This window comes from Ruditapes philippinarum, unplaced genomic scaffold (genome assembly GCF_026571515.1).
Source record: "Ruditapes philippinarum isolate M1 unplaced genomic scaffold, ASM2657151v2 ctg14304_1_1_1_1, whole genome shotgun sequence".
Lineage (NCBI taxonomy): Eukaryota > Metazoa > Mollusca > Bivalvia > Venerida > Veneridae > Ruditapes > Ruditapes philippinarum.
This window is the reverse complement of record NW_026856035.1, coordinates 8,856-33,479: the sequence shown is the minus strand read 5'-3', so window position 1 is coordinate 33,479 and position 24,624 is coordinate 8,856. Positions and strand designations below refer to the sequence as shown.

The 24,624-nt window shown below is 33.3% G+C and overlaps 1 protein-coding gene across 1 annotated transcript; it reads left to right on the top strand.

Moving 5' to 3' along the window:
- The first annotated feature begins 1,419 nt into the window (after positions 1–1,419).
- On the top strand, positions 1,420–24,615 carry LOC132745193 (uncharacterized). The gene is made up of 12 exons (XM_060734031.1): positions 1,420–1,454; positions 2,407–2,431; positions 4,614–4,716; positions 9,090–9,130; positions 10,389–10,479; positions 12,217–12,296; positions 13,188–13,215; positions 13,414–13,529; positions 16,218–16,275; positions 17,024–17,175; positions 17,561–17,582; positions 24,413–24,615. The coding sequence occupies exons 1-12, from the start codon at positions 1,420–1,422 to the stop codon at positions 24,613–24,615; spliced, it is 954 nt and encodes a 317-aa protein (XP_060590014.1).
- The last annotated feature ends 9 nt before the right edge of the window (positions 24,616–24,624 follow it).

The window sequence follows — 24,624 nt, the reverse complement described above, 5'->3', positions numbered from 1 at the left end:
GAACATTGATAATATTCAATTTCATAAGGTTAAAGGTATAGGTCACAGTAAGACTTTTATAGACTCCTTGTCTGATCAATACATTGATAATATAAACAAAATTAATTTAAGCTCTGGTTATATACCTTACAGTGGCCAGGGTCTTTCATCTATTTGAAAGACCCTGCAGTGGCATTATGCCATTTAAGTGTAACTAGCAAGTGTAAAGGTACAAGACAAAATAAGTTAACATGTTGCCAATATTGTTTTCAATTTATTTCATGAAAATTTCTCGGGATGTTTCTGCATTTTTTAGCAGAAATATCCCTCGATGTCGCCTCGTGTTATATCCTCGTTATTAACTCGTTTCATATACGATGACTTTTACTAATTAAACCACGCGGCAAATAACGAACGTTCATGTAGGCAAGATATGAAATTTGAAAGAAAGAAAAAAACGTTTGTCAAACCTTGGCATAGAGGACTTTCAATACTACTTGGAATAAAAATTCAAAATTGTAATTCTGACTGTCAGGCACAAAATGTTAGGTCAAGGTAATACAAGCGGTTAAATGACACAATTGGTACATTGTATAGACCTTTAGTAGTCGTGAATTGAGGGACTGTATCCGAAATGTTATCAATCTTGAGACCGAGAGTTACCAGCTTAAACCAGGTCAATATATATAAGGTTATTGTCAATATTAAATATGTGTAATGTCCTGCTTTGTAGGGAGCATATCGTATACATTCAGAAAGGGATTTTAGACATTGTTGATTCTAATATTGACCATCATAAGTCCGAAGTCATAGTGTTGTGTACAAGGACCAGTTCTCTATCAGTGCTCGGTATCATATTTAGAGGTCAGACGAAAACGTTTGTTCATAGTGTAACGCATTTTAAGTGTTGTGAGGGATGATGATATAACATGCCAAAAATGTTCAGAATCGTGAGCTGGGGTGTAATGCTCAAAATTTATGTTCCTGTAGCATAAAGGTCAAATATGTGTAAACAAACAATTTAACTTTGTACTTGATAAATTTTCAAGAGCTTAATATTGAGTGATACCAGTACAGTAAAGGTCAATATATGAAGTCAAGGTCATTAGAGATAATGTAATGTCCAGACTTTGTTCAGAACTGCATTAAGGACTTTGAAAATAACTGACATAAATGGTCGGCATTGTTTCAGGCATCAGATATCAAATATAAGGTCAATTATATTATCAAAATGTGAATGTTGATCATTAGTTTTAGAAGTCTTAAATTCATGGATTATATCAAACGTGTTTCCGATCACTTTCTTGATATAACACAGTAAATGTTCTTGGCAAGTTAAATGAATGTGTCTTCTGTTTTGTTTATTTATTTCCCCTCTTTAGCACTTTGAAAATATGCTTAGTAAACCTTTCTGAACATATCATAAATATGATTGTAAAAATGGCTCCGCACTATTACACACTAGTCAATATCAGGTATGTGATCTTGGGCAATTGCAAAAAAAAAACTGTGACATCCACTCTTTCCCAGCTTGTGCATTATTTATTTTAGTCCGGTTGTGTAGAAGCTTAAAGGATAGACACACACTCAAATCCGTTCCTGGAACCAACCTTGAGTAAGCAATAAGCTCTTACCTGTTTGAGCCCAAAAGACCAACAGTCCATAGATTTACTACTAACAAGCTTCTCGGCTACGGTGCCATTTTCCCCCTTTATCTCCCTTTGTGTCTGTATAGAGCAAATTAAATAATTATATTTTTGAACTTTTCCGGCAAGTTGGATATCATATGATTTTTTTTCAACTCATTTCGTATTATACGTTCAATAACCAGTACTTGACCTTGGCTAGTTAAATAACTGCAATATCTTTTAGACTGAATATAGCTTTCATTAAAGCGAATCGGTCCATAATGGTACCATTAATGATAATGTTAATAAATATCTTAAAAAGAATAGATCTGTCGAAAATTTTGAATTGTTAAAAACTAAACGACGTGTATATATAAAAAACTAAAAGAAAAACACGGTCTGAGTTTAATGGGAAACAGAGGAAAAATCTACAAAATTTAGCCAAGCACCAGCCTCAAAAGTTTTGACAAGAAATACGAAAAATTAAAAACAAAAAATCTAAAGCTGGAGATATTTCTAAAGAACATTTTTTTTCAATCATTTTAAAACACTATTTAGAAAATAGTGCTTTAATTAATAATGAAGTTGAGGATGAATTGAACCAGAAAAGCTTAGATGAATATGTTATTGAACAACTTGATAAAGAATTAAGTATTGATGAGATCAATTTAGCCATTTCTTCTTTGAAAAGAGGTAAAAGTAGGAGTGTAGATATGTTGGTCATTGAAATATTTATAAAATGTAGTGATCTTTTACTTCTTTGTCTTTGTAAATTGTTTAATTTTATGTTTCTTAATAGTGTATATCCTGATATATGGACAAAGGTATGATAGTTCCAATCCCCAAAAATGGTAATGCTGATGATGTAACTCGTGGCCACGAGATAGCTAAGTCAGGGCCACGAGATACTATGTCGTGGCCACGAGTTACTTAGTCGTGGCCACGACATAAATAACCAATCAGATTACACCAATTATATGAATTTCCCTAATAAACTAGACATGTGCTATAGTTCAAGAGGATGCCCCTACTTCAATAGCCTGTAAAAGTGCCATTTAAACAAATTATTGACAATAATTTTACATTTTTAGCGTCACTGTGACCCTGATTTATGACTCAATGACCTCGAAATAATTAGATCTCATCAGTAGGTGCAATGATCTTTCTGGGTTATATAAACCATGGCTTATCCCTTCTAAATTATTCATCAGACAAGGATTTCACCTTATAGGCTATCTACTGTCCAGGGGCAATGTCCCTTCTAAATAAAATAAACCAGGACTTATTCCTTCTCATGTTATCGTACAGGCCGTTGTACGTAAAAACTGACCAATTCGATCACAAAATTGTCCCAACAAATGGCTATAGTCAAAATTAATGTCTGATGGGCCTTTGAAGGTGTCTTTCTAATATGATCCAAAAGACAAGTTCAAAGTGAATTTCTTTGAACAGTATTTTCAAAGAATAATGTTGCATGTAAAGTAAGTTGTAAGTTTAAAAAATTCATAATATATATAGTGTATTCTGATTGGTTAATTATCTCGTGGCCACGACATAGTTATCTCGTTCCCACGACTCAGTAACTCTAGACCACGACATAGTATCTCGTGGCCACGACTTAGCTATCTCGTGGCCACGACTTAGTAACTCGTGGCCACGACTTAGCTATCCCGGGGTCACGACTTAGCTATCTCGTGGCCACGACTTAGTAACTCGTGACCACGACTTAGTAACTCGTGTCCACGATAAAGTATCTCGTGGCCACGACTTAGCTATCTCGTGGCCACGACTTAGTAACTTATGGTCACGACTTAGCTATCTCGTGGCCACGACTTAGTATCTCGTTGCCACGACATAGTATGTCGTGGCCACGACCTAGCTATGTCGTGGCCACAACTTAGTAACTCGTGGGCACGACATAGTATCTCGTGGCCACGAGATAATTAAAAACACACACATGTCACTTTTGTGCCACCGTAGTTATTAGATTATCAAAAATATATCTACTTTACAAATGCATTACTGATATTGGTATAAATAGCACACTATTATTTACAAACCTATATTGAAATACAGTGTATATGTGTTCTTTATAATATAAAAATGTTAATGTCAAATTATTTGTATTCAGTTACATACTTTTCTCATGTAGTATTTGTAACCGTCTTTCTGTTTATGGCGACGGACATTGTAAAATGTTTATGCCTTTTGAAATAAAATCTTGAATCTTAAATCTTGATAATTTTGATAGTATTTAGTATCATACCGACAATAAGTGTGAAACACATGGGTCGATTTTGCCTATCTATATAAATCAGATAATAGATTGTCATAAACCTAATGACCTCTTCAGTGTCAAAAAATTTATATTAAATCCATAGGCACTTGATAGCATAAAAAAGATATATATCTACTGTGTAAATAGATTACTATACCTTTTTTTTTTTAAAAAGACGTGGTTTTGTCGGTATATTTTTATTGATTTGTGTGTTCTTATAAAAATCACGGCCGGTAGTCGGTCACAACGGGTAGTCGATCGAAAAAACTTATTTGCTGTCAAGTGTCTATGACTAAATCGTCTTAAACTCAATTTCATAATCTTCAATTTAGGATTTTTTTATATGAATATCAAAATGAAACATTTCTATTATATTTATCAATATTTGAAATACGTATGGAAATACACACACATACTTACTCGTAAAACTATAAACACCATGGCATTAAGTTCTACATCATGTAACTGTTGCATACTTTTTTCCCAATTTTGTGCCCTTTTTGCACATTCAAATAAGGTAAGGTACAGTTATTATTGAATGTATTGAATATTTGTACTTTATAAGTGGTCTGTGAATATATTTTTTTCAGACAGCAGTAAAATCTTTGTAATCATTGTTGGTCATTCTAACATTGATTATTTCTGTACAGTACTGTTTTTATTTATATTATTATTATTATTATTATTATTATTATTATTATTATTATTATTATTATTATAATTATTAGGAACGAGAAGAGAAACAAGAATCTGACAGTAAAGAAAATGACAACACCAGGGAAGCAAGCGTTGTTGTTACAGGTCGGAATGCTCAACAACAATCTACAGAAGGTTAATTTCTAATTTTTATCTTTCTTACTTACATAACATCTAACGGTTTAATTGCTAGATGAGGTATTTGAAAGAGCGCGCGATCAAAAAAAAACTATTTGGAACGGCTGCACTGCAAGATTATCCCAAATGAATAAAATGTGTTAATATACAATTTTAAGAATATACTATTTAGATATAAGTAAATTTCACAATTGTAAAGCATCTATTAATTATAAAGCTTTTTAACTTTGGCAAAGGTTGTCATATTTACACTTTACTCTACCATTCCGTTTTAGCCAAATATTTTGACGTGCTAAACTTACGGTGTCCTATGTCGAACACAAAATTTCGCTAGTTAACATGCAAATTATCGCCTCAGAAGGGCGAAATTTAGTGCATGTCTTAAATTTGACTAGTCTCTCAAGCGATAAATTCGGATAGCGCCCTTGAGCTCTTGTCTAAACATTTGTTACTTTTGCAGACGAAATTGTGCTTTTCACAACAAGTCCAGAGAGCTTACAAGCTTAAGTTGATAATGTGTATAGTTATTCGTCAAAATGGGGGCTTAAAATCAATGTTAATAAAACAAAAGTTTGTGTTTTTGAAAGAAGGAAATCTGTACATAGTTTTAGTATAAACATTGACGGTCAGTTTGTAGATATTGTTGATAATTTTTTCATATTTAGGTGTAAAATTTTCTTATACGGGTAGCTTTTCTGAAGCAACTAAGACTCATGCAGAGCAATGCCTTAGAGCATATAACAGTCTATATTGGGTAGTTTTGACAGGATAAAATTAGATATTAAAACAAAACTGCACCTTTTTGATAGTCTGATAACTCCAATTCTGTTATATGGTTTAGATGTATGGGGAATATAATATAAAGATATTGATAAACTGCAAATAAAATTTTATAAATATGTACTTGGTGTAAAAAAACAAATTTCTATGGAGAACTTGGTAAATTTCCTTTGTCAATTTTATGTAAAGAAAGGTCTTTAAAGTTTTGGAATAAAATTGTTAATAATCAGCATTCGCCTATATATAGCATGTATTTAGATCAATGTGTTAATTGAAATAAATGCTGGGCTTTAGGATTAGGATTTTCATATTTGTTAGATTAAATAATGTTATTTCTGATTTTAGCTTAATTTTCAAACAACGCCTTAGAGACCAATTTTGTCATGAGCAAATAAATATCATGCCAAAACTCTTTTGTTTTAGGAATTCAAATCAAAGTTTTGTTTTGAGGAATATCTAAATGTAAAACAAAATGACAAGTTTAGAAAACGTTTGACATGTTTCAGACTTGGTTCTTATTCTCTAGATATTGAAATTGGCAGATATATAGGTTTAAACAGAAATGAGACAGTATGTAAACTTTGCACTCAAAACATGATAGAATCAGAATATCACTTCCTGCTTTGTTGTCCATTTTATTCAGAATTAAGAAAACTTTTTATTCATAATGCATCTTTTCCCACACTGAATAAGTTTTATTATATTATATTATCTAATAATAAACAAAGATTATTGCTGATAAGTAAATACTTGCATGGTCACAGCTTCTGATTTACGATTTAATATCATGGAACAAATGATAAACAGACGACATTAATGATATATTATTATTTCTACTTTGTTATTTGTTTATTTAAAAACAAATACTGATATTTGAAATGTTTATATATGTATCTTGTAGTTATGTACTATATTTCAAGATCTATATATGTATATGTTTTGTGTGTATTGCCAAAGGCAATGATTTGCCGATTTGCAAATAAAATTTGAACTTGTACTTGATAATAATTGCCTTTTCTATAGACCAGGGGAACTTATACTAGCGATATTTAACATTTTCGGATCGATTATTATAGTCTTAATTTTTATATGTTGGATGTTCCTAACGCGATAATTATCGCAACGCGCTTATTATCACGGGAGAGACTAGCGAAATTTAAAACAAGGGAATAACCAATTTTCTCGCTTGAACCAAGTATGCAACCACTTCACGTCCTGCCCCTTGGCAAGTTATGTGTGTTATGACATATTTTACAGGACAATATGATTTTATTACCTACCTATTTAAGAATTGTAAACTCTTTCGAACATTGATCTCAGGTGAGTGATCCAGGATCGTCATTACCCATTTATTAAAAGAAACAATGAGATATGGTTAATTTAGGAAATACACTTAGTTGATATCTTAACTTATCAGGCAATGCGATATCAATGACTTGTTCAGACATTGAATGAAAAAAATCACTCATTGTGTAGGTTTTTAAGCCATGTTTATGTAATAAATATATAAATTGTGAAAGAATCAATGCTATGCGTTAATTGTCTACCTTTATAAAAAGTAAAAAGTCTCCCCGTACATTTAATCAATGATGTTATATTTTCGATCCTTGAAGATCGTTCAGCACGACATTATTGTTGTGCTTGTAGTATTTTTAGTTTCAACTTTTCGGCATTTTCTAGTTGGGTGGTTCCAATATTCCTACTTGAATAATGTTGAATCACCCTTAGGATATGTTGCCTGCTTTTTAAATTTGTCTTTTGACGTCTTGTCTGTGATACGCAGGCTTCATAACCTCTGATCCCCTTTCAAAATTCCATTTTATTTAGTTCCGCCCATTGTTTTCTCGTTTAGGGCACACGCTTTTTATTACTTGGGGACCATACGCCGCTTTTCATGGATTGGCACGGAAGTGTCACATTGAAGGTTCCATGATAACCGCCGTATGAACACATCTGCGGATGTTTCTAAATTCAAAATTTTACTATTTCATGTTTAAATGTTGAATTCTGCTTAAGCCGGTGCTAGGGGGCGTGGACGGTAACTTGCACTTTCCAGTACCGTCCATGAACAGGCTCAATCAAACCGAGCCTGCAACATTTTCAATTTTGTCGTGTTGGGCTTTCTTTAGGGATTCTGTATTTATCTATTTTATACCTTACATTCATGTACATGTTTGCTATTTAAAGCACGTTTAGTTGGTTTATTGTCTTCTTATATAGCTTGACAATTAACTGATAATTTCAAAGATACTGAAACAAGAAATATCACGCAACAAAATTTAATAACCGAATGGATACACATGTTTGTACGTGCATTTCTTACTCACCCACTTGACCCAAAGGAAGACAAAAATACTTTCATCTAATAAAAAGGACTTTTTAAGTTGGAACATTTGCATAAGAATTCATAGAAAGTTAAAAACAAAGCAAAGAAATAGAATGAACTGCCTATGTATATTTTGTTTCTAATACAATTATCGGATAAATTTACCCCACCCACGTTCACAAAATATAAAATATATAAATTTTATGTTTTTCTTACATTTTTGCAGTAAACACATGGTGTTAATTGAATGCCAAAATTCAGTTTTAAAAATAAAGAAACTTTTTTTAATTTGCACATAAATTTAGGAAAAAAACTGGAGAAATATGCTAAAATTGGGAACATTTTCTTTTTATTATATATTAAAAAATGTTTTAGACAATAAATTTAAAAAGTTTACTTTCATTATAATTAACATATAATTTGATTATTCTGATATGTTTAAACACTTTTTATATCGAAATAAACATTATGTGTGCAACAAATTATACAAAAAAAATAATATAACAGTTTTGCACAAAATCGGCGGCCATATTGGAATTCATCTTGGATTCTGAAGAGGTATGAAAGCGAAATTTTATAAGATTTAAATTTTTGAAAAGGAGAACGTTATGCATGCGACGGTGTAAGTTTCAGATCTGTAAAATGATATTTTATGTACGTAAAAATTATATGGCGGCCATTTTGAAAATGGTCGTTAACGATCCCTTGCATATAAACGGCTTTTCCGGGATCCGAAACGCTATATCCACTGAGCTATTGCGCACTTAGCATATACATGTATAATTGAATAAGGGTGCAGCTCGTAGAAAATTCAGGTGATGAATATATGCTTTATATGCAAGGAAGTGGTTACTTTAAGTACTGAGAAAAAGATAAAGAACTGTTTTTTTTTTCTCTCAGCAAGGTTTCTAATTACCTATAAAATATGATGGTCTACATGTATATAGGTAAATTGCGTAAATGAAGGCAAAATGAATGAATTTGTTTATAAGATTATCTTTTATTCTCACCTTTAAATCGTTACACTGGCATAGTCTCAGCACTTTGTAAGCAGTTCAGCAATATCTTCTTTGATTCAAATGTCATGTTGCATGCAGATCTGGCAAGAAAAAAAATGTGCACAGCCATAATTTCAACACCTACTACCATATGCATTTTTAGTGTCTACACCCACCAGTAAACTCTGTGTTGATGTGACAAACTTTATAAACAGAGCATAAAAGATAATTATATTTGTTTGAATGTACGTTGTCATTTTTTTCAGATACATGGTTTTATAATGATGACAGTTATTTTCTTAGAAAGGTAAGCTTAGATCAAACTCAAAGTCAGATCAAATTCAAAGTCAGTGAAAAAATAACCAGAATAATACATTCGTTGGAAATTATTTTGCACAAAGAATTTGATTGTGTATTTTTTATCACAACACCAATGAAATTGTAACAAAACTAGGTTAAAACCAATGCATGCACATTCAATGGACAAAATGAAAATAAACGCTTTATTCATGCATAATTTTTATTCTACCTTTCCATTTTAAGAATTTTAAAATCTAAACAAACACATTAACAACAAATACCTAAACAATTATCGAGCAATAATACAAAGTAATATCTTACAGGAACGGTTGCATTCTACATAATGATTTCCCTAACAAATGCAAATTTTATTAATGAAGTAATGTTTAAAATGCTAATGTAAGGGAAATTATTGTCCGTTTAAATGATTCAAGTAGGATGAAACAAACTTATACACTGAGACTGCACAACTGAAAAAAAAATTATATAAAGAAATGAAAAAATAGAACAAGCGAATTTAGATGGAAATACATTGAAAAAAATAACAGGAAAAAGGTCAGTTCTTAACTAGGCATGAGGAAACATTTAAGCTTCTAAATATTGCTCTTAATTACAAAATAACCTCTGAATGCAATTCAATGTACTTACCTACTTTTATCAAGGCTTCATCTTTTAATTCTATCAATCAATGATATCACAATTTTATAAAAATGAAAACGTAAAACTATGAAGCAAAACATTTGATTAGAATGTACTGAAAGGTGCAAAGTGGTTTCTTGCTGTGTTACGAAGGTATAAGATAAAGTGCTTCTTTTAAATCTTCAACTGATCAGATTACTTAATTGTTATATAAATTCCCAAGAAGGGGGGGGGGGTAATACGAGTAATGAAGTGACAAGTTTGAATGATACAGTTTTATCGTTCGTGAGGTGAGAGGTTATGGAAAGTGTAGGAGTCTTTCGTGACTATAAACTGTGACTATAAACCACTTGCTCACACCACTGTGGCACCAAGCAATTTCACATAATTTCTACAGTATTACTTTGTCAGCTTGAGGCTGTAAAATGTCCGTTTACTTCCAATGAGAGCGGAGTTATTTCATTTCGTTTTAAGGTCTTCTCAATCTCTTCTTAAACTTGTCGTTGTTCAGGTATTTTGATTCGCATTTATGGCTGCGTTTTCTTCATGATATCAAAGCATTGTATTTCAAATTTACCAAATCAACGATACATGTAATATGTTTGCTGTTTTCGTCATTATTGAAGGAGTTAAAGGTGTCAAAAACAGACAATAAGAATGAGAAATTAGCAAGCCTTGGACGACAGTCGGTCGTAGTAATATCGGATATAAATACAGGTTAGTAAGTATATAAACGACAACGCAAATACATTTAAATAAAAATTAGTATGCCCTTCTTCGAAGAAGAGGGGGTATATTGTTTTGCAAATGTCGGTCTGTCTGTCTGTCTCATTGTCGGTCGGTCGGTCGGTCTGTCTGTCGGTCGGTCTGTCTGTCGGTAGACCACATGGTTACCGCTGATTATCTTAAAAATTATTCATCACAAAGTCTTCATATTTCACATAGTGATTTGCCATAATTCGTAGATGACCCCTATCGATTTTGGGATCACTAGGTCAAAAGTCAAGGTCACGGGGCCTTAAATGTCAGAATAGTTTCCGCTGATTATCTTTAAAAGTGTACTCATCACAAAGTCTTCATATTTCATATAGTGATTAGTCATAACTAGTAAATGACACCTCTTGATTTTGGGTTCACTTTGTCAAAGGTCAAGGTCACAGGGGCCTTTACTCTCAGAATGGTTTTCGCTGATTATCTTGAAAAATATACATCACAAAGTCTTCATATTTCACATAGTGATTAGTCATTATTAGTAGATGGCCCTGTTGATTTTCGGGTCACTAGGTTAAAGGTCAAAGTCACAGGGGCCTTAAATATCAGAATGGTTTCTGCTCATTATCTTGGTTACAATTCATTACAAAGTCTTTTTATTTCACATTGTGATTGGTCATAACTAGCAGATGAACCCTGTTGATTTTGGGGTCACTAGGTCAAAGTTCAAAGTCACAGGATTCTTGAATGGTAGTATGATTTCAGCACATTATCTTGAAAGATAATAATTACAAAGTCTTCATATTTCACATATTGATATAACCAGCAGATGTTTTTGGGGTCATTAGTTTAAAGGTCCTGTCACAGAATGGTTTCCGCTTATTATCTTGAAAACTATTTATCACAATGTCTTCATATTTCACATACTGATTGTTCATAACTAGTAAGTGACGCATATTGATTTTGGGGTCACTATGTCAAAGGTTAATGTCACAGGGTTCTTGAATGTTAGTATGGTTTCCGCTTATTATCTTGAAAGCTATTTATCACGAAGTCTTTCTAATTTTGATTGGTCATAACTATTAGATGATCCCTATTGATTGTTGGTCATCAGTTCAAAGGTCAAGGTCACAGGGGCCTTAAATGTCAGAATGGTATCCGCTCATTATCTTGAAAACTATTTATCAAACAGTCTTCATTATTTTTCTTTTTTCCATTATTGAACACTTCCATGTACCTAAAGTTTCTATAACAAAATTACCAATTATGTGTGACAAGGGCTAGAAAGGGGGCATATGTGTCGTTCGACAATTGATGTTTGATCTATACATTGTATTAAACAAATTGACGAATCACCCAAATTTCTATTTTATCTAAAATTACAAATATAAAGGCTTATCGTATATTAGAGTGTACCAGTCAGTGTGAGACTGTCAGTATTTTGTTTTTTTTTATTAATGTCTTAGGGTTTTATTGGGGGAGGAGAGGAGTCAGTTGTAATTTGGAATTATGAAACCATATTAATCTCCACTTTACATGCGAAATTTGGTTAGTTGCAGTATGATTTGCCAACTGCCCTTCTCCGCTGTCTTTCCTTGATTGTGCCTTTACCCGTTTGACACCATTTTTGCGTGCCGTTGCTTCAGACCATTTTGAGGCAGCGTTCTGTGAAAGTTGCTCCACCTTGTTGTTTATTAGTCTCATGTTTTAAAGAAATACCTTATTTGTCGAAAATATTTTCAGGAAAAGAAGAACCGGCGTGGATAAAAAAGATGAATTCCACAAATAAACCCATATTACCACCCGAGTTTCGAAGACTACAGGTGCTTCTTATTTTTTCTTACATATACGTCTAAAACTTCGATCTTTTTTATTTATTTCTTGCATGGTCCTTCAGAAGGAAATGGTTTTAATTGCATTGATTTGTTACAAGTCAACCTTTTTGTACTCTTAAACTTGTGTCAAGGTAGCAATAGGGGTTTAAGATAATAGGCAACTCTTATAAACAAAGCGGTATTCTTATCAGTACTTTCAGTCTTATTAGGCTGGTAAATGTCGCATGGCATTTCGGGAGATTTAAATATCTTTACTGATGGGGTTATGGTTCATAAGAACTGCATGATATTTATTCATGAGTGTACAAAATGTCAAGTTGATAGCCCCAATACTTTTAAGTGATACGAATATCTCGGGCATGCTTAAACCAGATATCAAGGTCAATGTAACATTGACAGAAAAATATTTATCCGCATTAAAACTGCTATATGTATGCATGTGGAGGAATTTGATAAAATTTGGTACAATTGTTAACCAGAGTTTCGTACATAAATTCTATATCCCTTTGAGTAATGTCAACATAATTCAGATCAGTATGTGCAAGGTCACTATTTAAGAATTCAAAGTTTTTGTCGATCAAAAAAATGCAAGTATGAATCATATATATTAATTATTTGACTGATTGTATTTTGTGATGATCACGCTACATATGTTTTCAGTAAAGACTTCTTAACAGAGACATTCTATGTTATAACTCTTTCGAGAATCAACCGCAACATTATAGAAACGATATAATTTTACTGTTTCAAAGTTTTATTATTAAAACATGCACGACATACATTTTTATACCATTTTAGCTCCATAAATCAGAGCAAAAAGAAAACGATGTACCACCAATAAACTAACATTTTATACATAATTTATTTCTTATATTGCAGAACTTACTGACTACAGAACCGTCGTCAGGTAAGCATTTTCCAGAGAGTGTTATAAGGTAACTTGAAGAATGATTTTATGACAATTAAATTAATTCATTTGAACGCGAGAATATTTGAATGTGCGTGTATTATATGTGTGCTAGCCATGCTTTATGAATATATACATTTGTATATATATATTAAATAGATGTATGTGATATGATAAAGTCTGTAATAAATTTTCCAGCGACACGGCATCAAAATGGTCCTCAGCAATATATAGATCTTCTGTCGCCATTTAACGACCTTTCTTCAGTCGATAATCCTCTGTTAAATGACGATCCTCCCTCATACGAAGAAACGGTAAGATATTTTACGCTACAAAAGAAGAAATTAACGTGTATTAAGATGTACTGTAGGATTTTTAAAAAATCTGGAAAAGCAGTGAGGTAGGCGTCAAGATTTTGAGTTGAGGACAATCTTACATTCTAGACATGACATTTTATTGTTTCCTTTATTTGATAGATGCGTAGGTATACACTGGAGTATCGATGTATTTTTCTCTAGAAGTTTTCCAACAAATACGAGGATTGATTAAAATGTTCTTGGCCCGATGTATTTCCGGTAGTCAGAAAACCCAACTAATGGTCTTACTTAACAATATAATCGCCCTCGACATAAATGCACTTTGCCCGACTGTGCTCCAACTTATTTAACCCTTCAATGTATAACTCTCAATTTTGGTCCCCAAAGAACTCATTGACCACCTCCATTACACCGTCATTGCTTCCAAAACGTCTATCACGAAGCTTGGTTTTCAGTTTTGGAAACAGGTAGAAGTAAAAGCGGGACAAGTCCGGAGAACATGGGGGATGGGAAGAATTTCAAAGCAGCAGTCAGTTACAGCAGCAATCGTTACTTGGGATGTGTGAGCTGGCGCATAATTACGCAGAAGCAAACACATTGAGTCAGTTTGCTCCTCCTTTTACGCGCGATTTTTTGACGCAGTCGTCGGAATTCGTCTGCATAGAACGTACCGTTTATGTTACGACCTTGCTCAAGATAGACAATCATGATTATCCCCTGACTATTCTAAAAATTGAAGCCATCATCTTCCCTGCTGATGGCTCCCTCTTGAATTTCTTCGGAGGGGGTGAGCCAGTGTGCTTCCACTGCATGCTCTGTTATTTTGATTCTGGATCGAAGTGATGGACCCATATTTTATCCTGAGTTACAATCCGGTAGATAAAATTAGGTTCATTCTCGTATTGAGACAAAAGATATCTTGAAATGTCAAACCTGGTCCGTTTCCGGTCGTCAGTCAACTGTCTAGGGACCCATTTAGCGGAAACTTCTGACATGCCATAGACATCAGTCAGAATTGCCTGAACTGAACCAAAGCTTATATCCATTTCCCTAGCTATGCTTCGCAGGTCTCGCCTTCTGTCGCACATGGCCAGATCATGCACAGCTTCGGCAGTTTCATCGTTGATGGCCTCTTTTAGCCGACCAGGCCGCTCATCATCTCCGATGCTCTCCCTACTCCTCTTAAATTTAGCAAACCATTTTATCACCGTGCTATAGGAAGGGAACACTCCTTTCCAAGTGTATCCATTAAGTCTTCTGATTTCAACTTTCTACATTTGATCTTAATGACACACCTCTCTTCTGATCAGATTGTGTTTTATGTGACTCAATCCGTGTTAAACCGCGTGTAACTCGGTCAGTAATCGGTATCGACGTATCGTGTGTAAATGTCGGTATAGGCTAGAAGTATATCGGGCCGAGAACTTTTTTATCATACCTCGTACTAGCAGCCTTGGCAGAAACTGTAAGACGGCATACTCTAAATTGCAAAATTAAAAGATGTTTGAATATTTCAATTTCAAAAACTTTCTTCTTAAAAAAAAATTTTTTTTATTTGTATATAGTTTGCAGTATTCATATAATTCTTTATATTCCAACAGTTAATTGCAAAGCGATTTGATTGTATCGCAAATTCGTTTTTAATTGATAAATCAATCTATTTTGTTCCAATAAAAAACCGTAGTATACAACGTTGCAACTCATTGTGAATTTGATACAAAGACTTAAGTTAACAAGTATACTAATAGGCTAAGACTTATTCTTGTGTAATCCCTACGTAAATAAAAGGGAAAAAATGAATCGTGCCTTCAGTGGGTTCTACCAAAGAAACAACTGGTTTCAATACATGCACATTGTATTAAGACATCTTTCGTATATATCCTATTTATGGATCTAGGAAAATTTTCGGTAGTTGGAGTGTACTTCCAAAGATGAAAAGACAGACCGGGTATAAACATATGAAACGGCTGCTGCATGCCTCCAGATAAGACAAAATCTTTCAAGAAAATCAAATTTCAGAAAAAAAATGTAATACGAATAACGGTTTTAAGAAAAGTAAAACAATTCCAGATGCAAGTAATGATTACCATGTTTTGATATATTTATCACCATATTTCTACTGCGGGAATAATGCTATTCTTGCATATTTTGACCTCTGTTTGGTAATGTACGTGGATTGTAAGTGCCGTTTGCAATGTGTTACTTACTTTCTTTGTTCACTTCACAATATTTTATTTTAAGTACATTTTCCAAATTTTCATGAACATTATCATGAATATATGACGGCATACTGCTATATTCCTCCTATAATGTAAATGGTAGAACAATACATAGACGTTCACATTTAGAAATTTGCCAAAGATAAATTAATTCCTTAGTCATTAAAATGCTTGTAATCAATTCAATTCAAGGCGATTACATAAGGGGTTGGCCATGATAAACGGAATTCTACCATACGAAGTATCATCGCAAAAGTATTAATTATCCAAAATATGCATGTATGATGTAAAGAAAACTATTTTGTACTGTTATGTACAGGCATTTGACATAGAAAACACGAAGAGCTTCACACATTCACACTAACACATACATTATATGCATCGTCTGTATAATACAAAAAAAAACCTTACAGAAGTAAATCTAATCTTTAATATAGCATGCATTTTATTTTTATTTATTTATTAGATCACAATACTAAAACAGAAGAAAAATATTGTTGAAAAACAGTTGGAAGTATATGGAGGTAAGGGAAATTATGTACACTCAATTTCTTACCCTTTTTACATTTTTAAGCGAATTAACACTTGACACTATTTAAAGGGATTCAAACACAACTGGACTGAAATAGTTTTTCGATATTAATTGTTTCATTTGGTGCAGGAGAAGCTAGATCAGTAACTTGTGTGCAAAATCATGCGCTCATTCTGTTTTTCAAGAGTAATCATTCTAATTGTGACAAATGACTAAACATTTCAATCAAATTGGCTCTTTAAAGCACAAACATACGGTTTTCAATTTATTTCTGAGTATTTCTTTTTGTTTGACTTTGCTTTTTTAATTTCTTTTTGAATTAAATGGTTCATGTAATCTTTGTAAGAAATTCAAGATTTATGCTTTAAGAATTTTGGACCTAAGTGGAGTTCTTTTAAAATACTGAAATAGCATACAAGCTAGTATTTCAGTTTTTTGCAATTTTATTTATAATAATATTAGTTTTCTTTTTTTCTTTTTTTTCTTAAAGATGTAAGTATTTTTATGGTAATACCGGCCGAGTTCAATTGAAGTGATGTAGTAAATAACAAAAACAGAAAACGTTGCTGAAAATGGCGAATATTCTGTTAAGGTTACATATTAAAGATTTTTTTATTTGGAAAGAAAAAATCAGTTTGGCCGAGGCCTAAATACATTAATATCTATAGAAAATGCAATAAAACAATGACTAAATGTACATTATTGAATGTTTTGCTTTTTTCTTCTTTTTTAAAAAAAAGAAAAATTGACAAACGATGAATCAGCAAGACTTGGATCAATTGAAAGAACAGTGTCACAAACAAGGCACGTTACAGATCAAACGCACATTCTTCAACGAAATATGAACGACAGGTTGGATAGGATCGAACAACATTTACAAGAAAAAAGACCGGTAAGAAGAGAGATGTAAGAATAATTGTTAGAAAGAAAAAAATAAACATTTCAATTATATATTTTATTGATACTTTACGTAAATAAGGTATAACGTTTTACACGGGTTTTGCTTAGGTTTAGATGTTAGAACAAAAATAAGTCTATTGTAATGCTTTGTATGTAATTGCCCTTTGTGTATGGTTAATTGAAATGGTAAAGCAAGTTTTGTAATAAAATAAGTGGTATTAAGGTTATTCATGATGCGGCAAATTTTTAAGATACTATTTAAATTTGTTATAGTATTTTAAGATATACTCGGACCTACATCCGATATTGCAAGCTTTGTGCAAACTTTTGTTCTTGTACTTTTCATTCATGTAAGTGTTCTAAACATTTTTTTTCAGTCATTACCTGATTCAAATAACGGTAAGAATTATCCTTATTTCCACTCTAAAAGTCATGTAATTATATTTTTATGCCCCCGGGCATATAGTAATTGAACCGTTCGTCCGTCCGTCTGTCCGTCTGTCCGTACTAGGTTAACTTAGAACGGCAAGTTGGATTTTTCTTAAGTTCTACCTGTACCAATGGCTTCTAAGTTTACACACTTACTAATCAATACAAAGTACATGATCTGGGCAAGTTTCATAACTCTGGCTTTCATATTTACCAAGTTATTGCCCTTTTCCGCACTTAGAAAATGAATAATGGTTAACCTAAAACGGCAAGTTGGAAATATCTTAAGTTCTATCTATACTAATAGCTTTATAATTTCCACACTTACTTATCAATACAAAGTACATGATATTGCCAAGTTATATAACTGTGTCATCCATATTTCCCAGTTATTTCCCTTTTTTCACTTTGAAAATATGGCCTTGTCTGGTTAACCTATTTCGACAAGTTGGATTTATCTTAAATTTCTCCTAATTGCTTAATTTCCTTAATGATATATTTCATATTTAGTAGGTGGATACTTTTGATGGTCCTCTAATTTTTTGTGGAGTAAGCGGTCTCTAGGGTCAAGGTCAAGGTCACTGGTTTAAAAAATAAATATAAACATTTTTGCTCATACGGCCTTTATTTTTTAGTTGATGTCTTAGTTTAATACAAACATGCCAAAGGAGGTCCTCCTTCTTTAGGTGTTGTAAGGGGTCATTAGGGTCAAGGTCAATGTTACCATTGTCAAGGTCACCAATGTTAAAAATAGATTTTTACATTTTTACAGGTGTATTGACCTTATTCTATATAGAGATGTTATTTATAATTGATAGAAACATAAACTTTGATGGAGTAAGGGGTCAGTTGGGTCAAGGTCAACAGTGCTAAAAATAGATTTTTACACATTTGCTCATACAGCCTTTATTAAGTGACAGATATATTTTATATTTGGTAGGAAGATAACTTGCATGGTATTCATCCTTTTGATTGGGGTAGGGATCAGTGGGTCAAGGTCACTTGTGCTAAAAATAGATTTTTACACTTTTGCCCATACAGCCTTTATATATTGACAGATGTATGTCATATTTGGTAGGAAGATAACTTGCATAATATTCTTCCATTGGATGGAGTAAGGGGTCAGTTGGGTCAAGGTCACCAGTGCTAATAATAGATTTTTACACTTTTGCCCATACAGCCTTTATTTATTGACAGATGTATTTCATATTTGGTATGAAGATAACTTACATGGTATTCTTTTTTTGGATAGAGATAGGGGTCACCAGTGCTCAAAATAGATTTTTACACTTTTGCCCATACAACCTTTATTTAATGACAGATGTATTTCATATTTGGTAGGAAGATAACTTGCATGAAGTTGAATATTTTTCAACTTCACAAGTCAGAGCAATGACTTGGCAACTTATATTTTTCACAATTACAAAATGCCATGACTTTTTTGAAATATTGCTACTGACAAGAATCTGAGCCGGGGGCATTTGTGTTTAACAAACACGTTCTTGTTCTGTCTTAAATTAAATTAATGGCCTGCCTTTGATAGTCTCACTCAAGAGGATGAATACACATGTATGAAAGAGCAACTTCTGCTTGTTCGAATCATTGCGAAACCTTGTTAAACATTTTTGGGGGTCTTATGCAAAACTTCCATAATATTTTGTACTCACAACAAAATGTAGTGTTCATTTGTTTCTGACAGAGTTGTTGGTCATTCGGGACCATTCACTTTAATACTTATGATGTTCAGAGTAGAATATCGCATAAGATTGCGTGATGTGTCGCAAAAGATCGTCCATTTTCCAGATGAACTCAATAGTTTGATGTTTTTGTTTTAATCGCTGCCGGAATTTTTCTGCTCCAAAATGCTTTATTCCAGCTATGACAATAACAATAACGTATAAGTACAATTTATTTTATTTTAAATGAATAGCCTTATATTCTTTCATACATGAAGATCGATTATGCTTTGAGGTTAATTTCCTAAACATAAGTATGGCTTAGTTCCTCTCAATGTCCATGCCATCAAAGTAACACCCTGTATATCCAGATTCCAGATGCATATTTCACAAAAGTAACGCCCATTCTGTGCAACGCTATGGCTAAAACGAGTAACATGTTAATAAATGGACAGAAATATTTTATCCTAAACCTAGTTAAAAGAAATGAATAAGCTTATACGGCTGCAAGGACATTATGCGTAAACCAGCATTACACATTTTTCTTGTAATGTGTTTCATATTTAAGATCATTTATTAAGAATGACGACCTGACTACCATTTTAAAGGCGACTTTTGTGTTTCGCCGAAATTAATTATTCACTAACGTATTTAAAGATTTATTATCTACATATTCAGTATACCTCATACATTTGACAAACTACCACTGCAGGTAAAATAAGATTCTGCTATTTTTTATGAGGTAAAACCCCTAGTTTTTCTTTGCATCATTCATGAATTCGGCGTTACCTTGTAAACATGGTCTCAGTTACATTGTATCTACTAATTTGTTATATGAGCAGTTTGGCAAATGGGTTATGATGTCTCAGTAGTCGTGTGCGCCAATTCATTTTTTTCAATTTGATGTACAATGTAGAATGAAATCTGTTGGTTCATTTACTTTCCGTAGTGCTCGTTTCGGGCACAAGATCGTTACTTTTGCACATTCCGTGTGCTATTTGCACATCACAACGTTGCTGGATATACACGGTGACTTATATACCGAAGAAATTTAAACTTATTGTTAATGTCATATTTCACATAACATCTGCAGGGTTCTGAAGAACGGTTGGTTCCCGAGCCCGGTAGGGCGAGGGCTCCAACAGTTCCGAGGGAAGGACTCTGCAGAATTTATAACACGAAATAAACGTGCGTTGACGCTATTATAGCATAAAATTTAAAACAGATTCATGATGTTTATTTAAAACAAAACACATTCCATTAAATCCTTGTGCTTGGACGGTATTTATCCATCTCTACATGTTTTATTTTTCCGGGGCCAACAACTTGGGAAATACAAATGCTCAGAACCGAACGAAATTTCGAATTTTATTGATTTAACAAAGCTTATTATTGGGGATTTATTAACTCAAGAAAACAAAAACATTCAATTACTCTACCCAAGACAAAACATGAACCTCAGAAATTCCTACAATGATTTCAGATTGACGGTAGAAAAAGATCAGTGACATCAGATCTAATCTCTTTTTTTTTCAAGCACACAAAAAAATGAAATTTTTGAAAACAAGAAGTATCTTTAAAAAGATACTCGGCCGAAGTCAAACTTGTTAACTTGCATAGGATAAGCTACTACTAGCCATTCTAACCGCAAACAGAACATTTTATTACATGCTTTTCGGTGATTTATAGAAATATATCAGTGATATAAAACTGGTAATTTCACTGTTTGAAACAGTGAAATTACCACTGTGATAATTTCACTGTTTTGAATTTAAGCCCCTTACGTTGTTTCAGTGAAATACCAGCGTGCACAGTACTGGGTACCAACTTTATGAGGTGACGTCGTAAATGACGTCACGTTGTATTATTATTTGGCGCGCTTTTCATTCAGTATTAGATTCAATGTCTTTTTAAAACGTTTCTTTGCATGTAATAAAAAGAAAATGTGTTTATTTTACTGTAAGATCGAAATATATTTCACCTCGTAAACGCCAAAAGTTCATATTTTACTCGTGGCTGCGCCACTCGTGAAATATACCTTTTGGTGCTCACTCGGTGAAATATATTCAGATCTTACACTGAATTAAACAAATATCCTCTATTTAATCAAAATGGAATTTGATTTGAATAGGAATTTATAATAAAACAAAGATTTAGTAGATACTGTACACTTATTCCACGGACAATTTTGCAACTGTAAATTAGTCGAAAGTTCGTTTCAATCGTCTTATGTCCGGTTCACTAGAACAGCTTAGAAGAATGCCCCCAATCGAAGGCAAAAGTATCAGTAAGGCGATCTGTCATATTTAATTTCATATATTTATTGAAAAGCTGTTAGATACATCTAGAAAATATCATTATTGTGTTTTTATATTTATTCTGACACTTCTTGCCATCGCGCAATCGAACAGAACTCTACCTATAACGGAAGTTCTTCTAAAGTATCAATCGAACAGGCTATTAGTATTAAAATGACCAATGACAATTATTATGGCTTCACTGTTAATTTTAGCGGAAGTCAGACGGCCTTTGGCCAAAATATCAGGCACTAAACGTTTTATTCTCTCAAAGAAATACAAAGAGTATTTATCAATGTAAACATCAATAAAACAACATTTTCTCATATTCATTTTGTGTTATCTTGTTTTGTAAGTAAATCGGAGGGTTTAACTGAATGACAGATATTTGTTTACATTGACAACTTTTTCGTTTCTTAGAAAGGGCGAAAACCAAGATTAGCGGCGATGTCTATACGCCGTATTTCCGGCAAAGTTATTTGAATGCTGCTCGCCGTTATGCGATTTGGACCCGCGAATCAATAATTACAATATAACAAGAGCGCATGACTCTTTGGCAAACAGGTCAAATCGTCAATAATTGTGTTTGTTTACCGGGACCTCTGTATGTATTGTGCATAGATAAATAGCGCTTGACTATGTTAACACGTGGTTTTGGTCCCGTTATAATATGGACAAAAGAGGGAATAATAGCCGATTTTATGCTACAATGGTAAAAAACACCAACGTCAATTGCTTTTAAAGATATTAAAATAGAGAAAGCAAGAATCACTAAAGAAAGTTCGACACAACATAATTGAAAATGTTGCAAGCTCGGTTTGATTGAGCCTGTTCATGGACGGTACTGTAAAGTGCAAACTACCGTCCACGACCTCTAGCACCGGCTTAAGCAGAATTCAATATTTAAAATGAACTGGTACAATTTTAAATTTTGAAACATCCGCAGATGTGTTCATATGGCGGTTATCATGGAACCTTCAATGTGACACTAAGTGCCATTCCATGAAAAGCGGCATATGGTTCCTAAGTAAAAAAAATGCGTGTGCCATAAACGAGAAAATAATGGGCGGAACTAAATAAAATGGAATTTTGAAAGGGGATCAGAGGTTATGAAGCCTGCATATCACAGATAATACGTCAAAAGACAAATTTAAAAAGCAGGCTACATATCCTAAGGATGATTCAACAGTATTCAAGTGAGGAATACTGGAACCACCAAACAAGAAAAAAGCCAAAGAGAAAGAACTAAATCACCACAAGCACAACAATTATGTCGTGCTGAACGATCTTTAAGAATCGGAAATATAACATCTCTGATTGAATGTACGGGGCGACTTTTTACAGCCTCCACACGGCACAAACAACGCTGATGTGGCGATAAAATAGAGAAAGCAAGAATCCCTTAAGAAAGTTTGACACAACATAATTGAAAATGTTGCAGGCTCGGTTTGATTGAGCCTGTTCATGGACGGTAATGTCAGGTGCAAACTACCGTTCACGTCCCCTAACACCGGCTTTTGCAGAATTTAACATTTGACATGAACTGGTAGCATTTTAACAGATCTGTTCATATATCGGTTATCATGGAACTTTCAATGTGACAAGTGCCATTCAATGAAAAGCAGCATATGGTCCCAAAGTAAAACAATGCGTGTGCCCTAATCATGTAATCCATAAAACAATGTGCGGAACTAAATAAAATGGAATTTTGAAAGGGAATAAGAGGTTATGAAGCCTGTATATCACAGATAAGACGTCAAAAAACAAATTTAAAAAGCAGGCTACATATCCTTAGGGTGATTCAACAGTATTCAAGTGAGGAATACTGGAACCACTCAACAAGAAAAAAGCCAAATAGAAAGAACTAAATTACCACAAGCACAACAATTATGTCGTGCTGCACGATCTTTAAGGATCGGAAATATAACATCTCTGATTGCATTTACGGGGCGACTTTTTACAGCCTCGACACGGCACAAACAACGCTGATGTGGCGATAAAAAAGAAAAAAACTCAACTCAGATAATGAAATGGTTAAGGGTGCGTAAAGTGTCACAGGCAATTTGAGACAAGAGATGCTCTTTGGGAGGCAAACAACGATGTAGTCAGCCTTAAAAGGCGATCTAAGATTGCAGAAAACGTCGGAATTATAATTCCGCTTATTTTGTAGGCGTAACTTAATGCATGCAGTAACGATCAAATGTCCCCATCTTGGCTCGAGTGCATATTGTTCCATCAAAATAATGCTCCATGGCACAATGTTGTGTCTTCCTCTCTACGTAAAATCTGCTTGATTCGTTTTAAAATAGCACGTAGTTTTATGAAGCACTTGAGTTTCTCGTATTTTTTTTTTCATACGACAGTTTCTGGTTAGACAGTATATCTTCGTTAAATGGTAACAGAAATGAAATACATAGTGAAAACGCTGAAAAGTATGTCTGAATATTCGCGAATATATCATTGCATCCGACGGTCATTTGTCTCCCGCCGCTGATTCAGAAGTCATAAGGCCTTTAAGAACTCGGTCACATACGGATAAATTATTGTTATTGGTTAGTTAAATCGTTGTAAAAATCAGAAAACAACTTTGCCACAATAGTACAATGACACGTTCTGGTTTCGTTGTTGTAACGGTTTTGTATCGATAAGTGTAATTAATTTAGAAATCCACCAACACTTGATAATATAAAATGTTTCTACTTACTACATATTAATGATATCAGTGCTTTAAAATCTCTGTAATACTAGTGCAAGTTATTTAAAAGTCCTTAGCGGACGAAACATGCGTCTTTTTTCATAGCGCTTTCTATGCCAGTATTTTATAAAGCATTACAGATGCAAGATGAAAGATTTGAATCAGTAGAAAGAACAGTGACAGAGACAAGACAAAACATGATCGATCGACTGGAGAGGATTGAACATAGCTTACAAAACTTACACGTGAGCATTACATTTATTGAATTAAAAGCACTTTTATTTGATATAAAGCTGATATATCATTTCACTGAACCATCTTCACAGAAGTTGTGAACAATACGC